Genomic DNA, 10,109 nt, shown 5'->3' with positions numbered 1-10,109 from the left:
GGGAGTACGTTATTAAGTACAAAGCTATACTGGAGAACAAGGTAGACGAAGGGTAAGAAACGTCGAAATTTGTTTGCACTTGTATATCTACTGAAGTGCAAAAAAGAATGTCTTGCATACTAGCTTGTATACTGAAATGCAAAAAAGCTGCGGAGTATACAACTGCACTGATGCCTAAGCTATTACATCGTTAATTAACTGTACTGCATCACCTGCTGTTGTCTGAAACTCTGAAAGAATAGTGATGGAGCAAAGCTCTGAATAATATTAGTAGCATGAATCCAACGAGATAGACGACGAGGATGATCAGTCGATCGATCGATGCCCAGGCCTGAATGATATGTCCGATGGATTGATAGATTTCATTCCTGTCCTGGATCGAGACGTTTGTTTTTGTTCTTGTTTCTACTGCTGCTAGCTGCTAGCTTTGTTTAAATATCATGATCCCCTTTTCTTTTCTGATCGGTGTTTGTTTAATTGATAGAGGCTATAGCTAGTAACATGCATGATTAGAGCGCGCAAGGACGATTGTGCTTTGCATGGGGACCAAGCGTGGCTAATCTCTCATGTCTCATCTCTCATTGCGTTTGGAGTTTTTCTCTACTTATCTTATCCTTGCAATAATGATGATAGATGGTGCGACATGAAAGATTCCTTCTCTCTGCTGCTTATCTGCAGGCCAAAAATGTTGCTAGGTATAAGGTCTCTTTTACTGATAAGAGGGGCCCATCTGTCATTCACTGTGAGTTGAAAATATATAGAGGATTTCAGCTATATTTCAATCGATTGCTTGATTGAGATTCACTTGTCGCTTGTCAGCTACACATATTCAAAACTCAGTGAATTATCTTCTAGCTACACTAATTAGTGTATCTATAAGTCTCTTATAGATTTGATAAATGGAACCAGTTTGCCATTAACACCGAGCCTGTCTAGGGCATGGCTAGCTGGCTGACGCTCGTTTTTTCGGCCTAAGTAGTTATACTAATCTACTAGTATATTAGATAATAACAATTTAGGATAATGATGGTAGTAGATAAGATTTTTTTAACTAACAAATTAAAAAGAAATCTACATATGAAGTCCAGTTTCAAAATTTTAAACCTAGATTTGAAAACTTTCAACTCGAAATTTAAATTTTTTTAAGTCAAATTTGAAAAACTTTCAACTCAACTTTGAAAACTTTCAACCCAGATTTGAAAACTATCAACCCAGATTTGAAAACTTTCAACTCAAGATTTGAAAACTTTCAACTCGGATTTGAAAACTTTCAACTCGAAATTTGAAAACTTTCAACTCGGATTTAAAAACTTTCAACTCGGATTTGAAAACTTTCAACTCGAGATTTGAAAATTTTTAATTCATCTTTCAACAAAAAAAATTGAAAACACTTGCTGCTGGAAGATTAAAAAGTAATCAGGAAAAAACGCAAAAAAAAAAAGGAAAGCGAAAAAAATCACGGAAAAAAAAGAAAGCGAAAAAAAAGAAAATGGTGGTGGTTAGCGAAGAAAAAATTGCACGCGCGCGCCGCGTGGGCCGTATGGGCCGAGAGTGCGCGCTGCCAGCGCGCACGCACAAATTAGGATTCTTGGCCTGTTTGAGCTCACCATCACCCGGTTGCCAAAGCAGAGGGAGAGGAACCCCAAACATAATATTGGTACCATAGTACTACCTCCGTCTCATTTTAAGTGCAGCCATGAGTTTTCGTATCCAACTTTAATTGTCCATCTTCTTTGAATTTTTTTTTAAAAAAAATAAAAAAAGCATAAGTCATGCATAAAGTGCTATGCATGTTTTATCATATAATAACAACAAAAATACGAATCATAAAAAAATTTCAAATAAGACGGACAATCAAATTTAGACATGGAAACTTATGGCTTCACTTAAAATGGGATGGAGGGAGTAGATCCATAGGGATGGCGATGGTCGAAATTCCATAGGTACTGCTAGCAAGTGATGTGTATGTTTAGGAGGCAAAATATTTGTACTTTGGTCTAGTATTCTAGATTTTCTAACTATGAGAAGATATCCTCTTCAAATGGGTGTGATATATGGAACGGAGAGTTTTTCTAGAATCCCATAGAATGAAATCTTATGAAAACTTATTTCCTAGAGATGGACTAATGAAACGCGTATATGACTACTGACAATACCATGGAATCTTCTTAAGCCCAAATAGAGCATATAGTGGCTTATTAAGAGCGATGTCAACACCAACGGAACATATGGAGATGGTAAACCTAGGGCTCTTCCCAAAGTCATTCATTGTTAGCCATCGGCAATTATTGACAATTTTAACTGTAAGGTAAAATCTTATATTGAACTTTACCTTGTGCATTGTGGAAAGGCAACCTCATCCAAGATTTGTATGGTTTTCTTTCTGTAGCTAGGTGTCTCTAAACGATCAATTTCAAGCAAAATCATGTGTATATTCTATTTAGGCCGTTCACAGTGCACCACCATGTCGCGTGGATTCATTGCGCCACGTAGGCTACTTGATGCCATGGGGGAGAGAGGGTGTGGGCCCCTAGACCTTTGTAGAGGTTCTCGTCCCTCAACTAAGGGGCGAGTTCCTCGCCTGCAAAAACTAGAAAAGGGAGTAGCATAGTACATGAAATCATAGATCGGTCCTCGAAAGCAGCTCCCCCGCCCCTCGCCATGCCTAGTCCCTCACCACGCGCAGCTGCTCCACCGTCAAGGACGCCGCTCTGAGCACATCCACCACCAAGGTCGCCGGATCGGAAGAAGCAGCAAGGAGGAGGAGAACGGGAACAAACCCTCCTTGACCGCTGCGAAATAGCTCAACGCTCGATGTTGGCTGCAGCCCCCGCTCCTTGCCGCCGCCAAGTAGCTCGTCAACCCGCCGACCCGATATGCACCACCGAGCTCCAACTTCGCCCCCACCGCCTCACACCGGGCTAGATGTGGCAACTGCACCGAGCTCGTCACCGTGGGATGGGGAAGGGGAGAGGATGTCGCTGCCATCACCGCTCTGCCCAATGTGGAGCTTGCCACTCGATTTGCATAGCTGCCGCGGAGCTCCTGGCAGTGGGAGGGGAGATGCGATAGGATATCATCGCCGGGGCGGGGAATATGGGAGAGGTCAAGCAGCGTTCGGAAGTGGAGAGGCGCCGACGGGTAGAGGGGAGAGGCCGCATCTCTCCTGCCCTCAAAGATACAACTCAAAACAAGGGGATAATGGGCCCTTCTAGCACTCAAGTACTCAACATATTGTCGGATCAGCTTCACAAAGGTCATCAATCATCAAGACTTACTATAGCTATAGTGATGTCAACATTGAGGAAAAACTTCTAACTACAGTGGCATTTATGCACCACAGCTTAAGCCACAAGATCTTCATGTGGAGATTGGGGAGGGAATAGAAAGTTATGTCAATGCAGTCAGTCCACAGGTAATCAACGCTATAGCATTTGTGATGGACTATGTTGAGTCATTGCAAACGCATGACAATTCTTCAATCTCCAAAGTTATCCCTGAAAGACTAACGTTGACAAGAGCAACAGGAAGGTCTCGTCTAAGGATGTGTCAAGCGGAGAGATTCTGCAAATTAGGCACAATCTTCTCCCCAGATTATGTTTTGGATACCTTCCGAGCACTGGAGGCCTTTTCAGCATCTGAGCTCATGATGGCAACTTGTATTTGGAGCAGAGGAAGAACAAGTCCTGGTTGGGACATGGTCTCCTTTGCAAAGCTATGGAGTATACACCTGCACTCATGCCCAAGGCTCATGTTTGTGCTTCCATTATAGTGGCCTGCTCCAGACTCGCACTTGCCTGCCTTAGAGATCCTTGACATCATCTGTTGTAGTGAATTCAGACAGATCTTCCCTGTGGAGCCAGTTGCTTTGACCATAAATATCTAACAAATATCCAAGAGATGTACTACTGGAATTCCCGAAGTTGAAGCACATAGCTGGGTTTTTAGCTTGTTGGGATAACAAGCTGAGCCGAGCCAGCTCGTTATCCTAAAGAGCTTTACCGAACCGAGCCAAGCTGGCTTGCTATCCACCCCTAGACACAAGGCTAGCTAGTCGCTAAATAGTGATTTTGCATTGCATTCCAATTTAACCCCTTAATTAACTGATATTCGCCACTAAACTTTTTAGACAAGGTGAATTACCGCTAAACACCATATAAAGTACTAGTGGTTTTGGTCCTAGTGCAATCCAGTCAGCCAAGTGAATAAAACAAAACTGAATAAGTTTGCCCGGCCCACATGTCAATCATGACCTTCTTCCATAAAGCGAGCGTTTCACTGGAGTGAAGACATAAAAAGTATCGCTAAGGACATGTATGAAGTATTAAATATAGAAAAAAAAACTAATTAACAGATTGCGTGTAAATTACGAGATGAATCTTTTAAGCCTAATAGTTACATGATTTGATAATGTGGTGCTACAGTAAACATTTGCTAATGACGGATTAATTAGGTTTAATAAATTCGTCTCGCAGTTTACAGGCAGATTCAGCAGTTTGTTTTATTATTAAACTACGTTTAATGCTTCAAATGTGTGTCTATGTATCCTATGTGACACGGTAAAAAAATTTACCTCTGGATCTATACACAACCTTAGAAATTGATGGTGTAGATCTTTTGGAATACTGTTTACAGAAGACCATACAAAGTTTTCTCCTGTAGCAGGCACTATATAGCGGTTACTGTTTATAGCGGTAAACACATAGTAAGGTGATAAGATGGACTGCTCCACCATTAATACTACTAGCAAAGAATACTTTGTTGGCAGATTAACCTACATGCACAGAAAACGGAGCTGCGACGTGGTATGCAATGCACCAGAACACATATGTTGGATGAATATCATGTTATCTATCCTTGATTAGTATAAACTACTCCTATATAGTTTTTTTTCTTTGTTGGTAATTTCAAAATGGAACTTTGTTACCCATGTTTGAATTATTTGTTCTTTTTTATTTTTGATATATATTGTAATGGTTGTATGCGTCTGTAGTTGGTGCGCGTACGTGGGCATAATGCATGTATCATGTATGTGATTACACTTTATATTATATATGGATCAATCTCTCATGTTCACGTTTGGATTTTATTGATCACTATTTTTCATGGAAACACATAAGATTAAATCTACAGTTATTATATTATAGTCCATCTAATCGATGCCCAGATCTTTATAGTTATTATGAGAGCCCTAGGAGACGTGTAATTAGATAGAATAGGTATTTATATAGTGAATATATACTATTTGCTCGACATATAAAACCTTAGAAATGCAACAACATTTGGTCCAAGTTTGATGAAAGGATTTTGTTGTGTTTGAAGGCAATAAGACGTACTCATTTTTTTTTTGTGTGTGATTCATGAACAGAAAATATAAGAGGCGACAAAGCATCTATGTACTAACGAGTTTTAAAGTTGTTTTCACCTAACACCGTCGAGGATGGGAACTGTTTGAGTCAGAAATAATTTTTAGAGTCACTTTGTGAACTTCAAGGGAAAAAATATACTTTCTTCAATAAATGTATGGGGTTATGGGGGAGTTGATGCATGATTGTATGGATCCGAGAAGTGATCAAGGATCACGTTGAGATCCGTCCAAAGTCACCATGGCTCAGCGCTGCAACTGCTTATTGCCGGCAGGTTGCGCATTGCCGAGCTGCTGGCAACCACTAGCTAGCACCCAGTACTCTATCCTTTGGACAGCGTAGCATCCCGAGAGACCCACAAGAGTGTTCACAGTTCATTAGGCTTCTCTGCTCAACTGACCACGTGTGATGTGCACCGGACACAAAACACAAATGCAGGTTATTATATGAGTTATTTACGATGTTTGATATGCCTATTTCCTACGGTTAAAACAAATAAACTCATAGGCTGTGTTTGTTTTCTAGTGTTGGGAACATATTTTCGGCGCACGAAAAACAAAGCGGTCTATTAATTAGCGCGTGATTAATTAATTATTAGCTAATTTTTTTAAAAAATGGATCAATATGATTTTTTTAAACAACTTTCGTATAGAAAGTTTTTTTAAAAAAAACTCAATGGTTAGCCGTTTAAAAAAACATGCGCGTGGAACTCGAGGAATATGAGTTCCGAAAGTTGGGGAAATAACTCAAGACTAGATTAGCTCGGTTTGTAAGAAACGTATTAATTGTAAGGATAGCTCTAATACTGATTTTACTTGCATGGGTTTAGAGCGAGTACAATAGTAGGCTACAAGTCAGCTGTAAGCACATGTGGAGGAGAGATGACAAGATAGAGAAGGAAAGCGAGCTATAAATTTACAGCCAGCTTAGCACGGACTCCAATACATTATGAGTGTATGGGAGGTGGGACCATATATTAATGTTTTAAGATATGTTTATAGGTAACTATCTATCATCTATTATATACTGAAAGTCTATTAAACTTCCTATAAACGCTCTCAAGCCACCACATGGTCTCCTATAAACGCTCCTAAACTGACAAGTGGCAATCTAATAAAATAAACTGGTGGACCCATAGAATATTAGATTTATCCTTAAAAAGACTCCACAATTCGCGTCCTTTTCCTCTCCCACACCAGCCCACCTAAACATATACACGCTCTTCCTCTATTTGTCCTGATAGTGGACCGATTGAATACATCTGCAAACAAAACAAACGCATGTACGTATCCTCCTGTCGACTGCCGTACGTATGCATGCATATATGCGATTCTCCTGAGTACCTCTCTACTTTTCAGTTGATCTCTTTTTTCCTATTTTCTAACTAACACATTAATATAAAAACAATCGATCTAATTTTTTATTCATTTGAACTACTAATTTATAATTTGGTAGCTAAATAATCCAATACTCATATTACTCATATTTTACTATACAAAATTTGGAATAAATTATAGATCCATATCCTTAATTTGCATGGAAACTAATATATAACATTCGATTGGTTTAAACTGGTATATTATTTATAATTAAATAAATAAATCCAGATCTATATTACCATAGTATATAAAAATGAATTACATCACAGATCCTTATCCTTTATACGACAACCAAATAACAGTGAATGATTAACAAAAAAAGGTTACATATATAATCTTAAATCATTATATGTAATAAAGATACATTAAAAACCATCTAAATAACTCTTAAGACATCTCACGTTAAATTAGAAAAAAAATCTAAGAAAAGATTAAAAGAAAATCATCTTAGCATCAGTTTTCACTTACTACATCTATTTTCTAATCATTTTCGAGCGATCAATTATTTTCAGCAATTAGATATATTTTGAGGAAAACCTTAAACCGTCAAACTAAGAAAAAATAAAGCACCTAATCATTAGTTTTCACTCGTATACTAAAAATTAGAAACGCAAAGTCCCCTTCACATTCTGCTCCCCTCACATGTGCACATCACGATCCACAGTTGACCCATGCACTTTGCATGTCATCCAAATAGCAATGAAATACGAGAAAAAAAATTGCCAGCATATATTATATCATTATAAGTCACTCTATAAACATATATAGCTAAACTAAATCAATAGTAACCAAACAAATCATAGAAGCATGTAATACATTACATTCCAATATAATGATGCATGCACAGTTAGATATATTTAGTTGTACGATTGTGTTTACGATCGGTGCGTGAAGCCCCGCATACTCTACATGATACATTCATAGATGTGTTTCACAGCACGGAATCTTATTGAAGAAATCCATACCATCCAATTCATGTGTTTATTGTTAATAAAGAATGAGGACCCACATCAGTCTTAACTACTTAATATATCACCAAGGGTGATTGAAATTTTCTCAAAGTTGAGATGAAAGGTGTAATGCTCTATCATTATTCATAATATCACAAATTTTGAACTTATATTTGCAGTTGTATTAAATAAAATAGAAAAATATTATTAGAGAGTAAATCTAACCAATTGGAGAAAAAAGTTAGAAAATTTTGCTTCTTACATTTCACTTAGATTGAAAAGGCTACTGCCATAACAATTGCGTTAGATAATTGAAACAACTAACTAATAGGTTAGAAATTTTACCTAAGCAATGCTGAGAAGAAAATTTATGGAGAAATTATACTTTTGAAGCATGCCAGATATTCTTTGATTAGTATTCCGCACTCATAAGTGTCTCAACCGTAGCCTATGATGCCCGCCCGCGCGAATGCGCGGGCTAACTTCCTAGTTTTATTAATAAGCTATTAGTTTAGTTATAAATAAATTGAAGCTAGTAGTTGGCTATACTATACTACTATAAAATGAAATCAAATGAAGTTTCATAAATACACTGGCAGACTTAATATAATAAAATATATGCTCATGAATGGCATGCACGCAGAAAACCGACACCGTTGCATGGAGATGCATGCAAAGAGACACAAGAAACACGTTGTCATGGATCTCGGTGCATCCGATCCACAATCGTAGGCGTTGTCTGACTTTGATCACGCATGAACGCCACGTAACGCAACGGATATGCCTCGCTGCAGCCGTAGAATATACCACATGAAATCACGAGCAGTCAAGCTCGCATGTGATGTGCAACCCGGCCCCCCTGCAGCTCATCGATCGATCTTACACGTGGTAGCTATCCATCGATTAATTTCATCGTCTCATCTCTCGCCGCCTGTATATATAAAGAGGCCTCACTCTCAGCTACTCCACTCAGGCACTCATCGAGCTACATTTTGCTAACTATCCAGTACCAAGAACGGAGCTGCAAGGAAGAGACGTACGATGACCATGACGTCGACGACGACGAAGGCCATGGCGATGGCGGCGGCGGTCCTCGCCGCCGCCGCCGTCGCGGCGACGAACGCGCAGACGTGCGGGAAGCAGAACGACGGCATGATCTGCCCGCACAACCTGTGCTGCAGCCAGTTCGGGTACTGCGGCCTCGGCCGCGACTACTGCGGCACGGGGTGCCAGAGCGGCGCCTGCTGCTCCAGCCAGCGCTGCGGCAGCCAGGGCGGCGGCGCCACCTGCTCCAACAACCAGTGCTGCAGCCAGTACGGCTACTGCGGCTTCGGCTCCGAGTACTGCGGCTCCGGGTGCCAGAACGGGCCGTGCCGCGCCGACATCAAGTGCGGCCGCAACGCCAACGGCGAGCTCTGCCCCAACAACATGTGCTGCAGCCAGTGGGGATACTGCGGCCTCGGCAGCGAGTTCTGCGGCAACGGATGCCAGAGCGGCGCGTGCTGCCCGGAGAAGCGGTGCGGCAAGCAGGCCGGCGGGGACAAGTGCCCCAACAACTTCTGCTGCAGTGCCGGCGGCTACTGCGGCCTCGGCGGCAACTACTGCGGCTCCGGCTGCCAGAGCGGCGGCTGCTACAAGGGTGGCGACGGCATGGCGGCCATCCTGGCTAACAACCAGAGCGTCTCTTTCGAAGGGATCATCGAGTCAGTGGCTGAGCTTGTGTAGATCGATGAGTCGATCGTCGCCATGAGCGTTTTCTGCTTTGTATGCCTCTCGGCGTACAGGGCTTTTCAGCTTAGCTGCCTTTCAATAAAATCACTGATCATGGCGATCGACATGCAGAGCAGTGTTGTGTACGTAGTTGCTCATCTGAATAAATAAAGGGGCTGAGCCTGAGCTGCTGCCTAGCTCGCACCAACAGAGTCCGGCCGGGAGGAGTTGTAGTTTCTGAAGGTGAGCTAGCTAGCTTTGGGATCGATGTATGGATCAGCAATGTAACAATGTGTTGTGGAAGCCCGTAGCTACTAACTAGCTCATTGGTGCATGAAATATATGTCATTATCTGCTATATATGCGGTAGCCTGTCTGCATATAGTCGTTAATCACATCATATGAGTCGATTTGTTTTCGTTAGGAGACGATAGGCAAATAAAAGATAGATCAATCATAGAAAACATAAGATTTAACATGGAAAACCATTCCAAAGCAGGAGAGAAAAAACCACGGGCACCAGCCAGCAAAATATCTCCACTATATCGGGGTGAGGTTATAACGCCGCATGGCGGCTTATAAGATGTAAATATATATATGAGGTGAAACCCTAAAATGTATTACAATCCGTACCTTCACTTCGCTCCGGCAGAAGCTGGCCTTTATTAAGTGCATTTATTAAGTGCAAATGAATTTGGATCACA

General features: G+C 40.9%; 1 protein-coding gene across 1 annotated transcript; it reads left to right on the top strand.

Moving 5' to 3' along the window:
* The first annotated feature begins 8,662 nt into the window (after positions 1–8,662).
* LOC4335068 (lectin-like) lies at positions 8,663–9,796 on the top strand. The gene has a single exon (NM_001402335.1). The coding sequence runs from the start codon at positions 8,737–8,739 to the stop codon at positions 9,418–9,420; it is 684 nt and encodes a 227-aa protein (NP_001389264.1). The 5' UTR covers positions 8,663–8,736; the 3' UTR covers positions 9,421–9,796.
* The last annotated feature ends 313 nt before the right edge of the window (positions 9,797–10,109 follow it).

This window comes from Oryza sativa, chromosome 4 (assembly GCF_034140825.1).
Source record: "Oryza sativa Japonica Group chromosome 4, ASM3414082v1".
Lineage (NCBI taxonomy): Eukaryota > Viridiplantae > Streptophyta > Magnoliopsida > Poales > Poaceae > Oryza > Oryza sativa.
The sequence above is the reverse complement of the archived record's forward strand: the minus strand, read 5'-3'. Positions and strand labels throughout refer to the sequence as shown.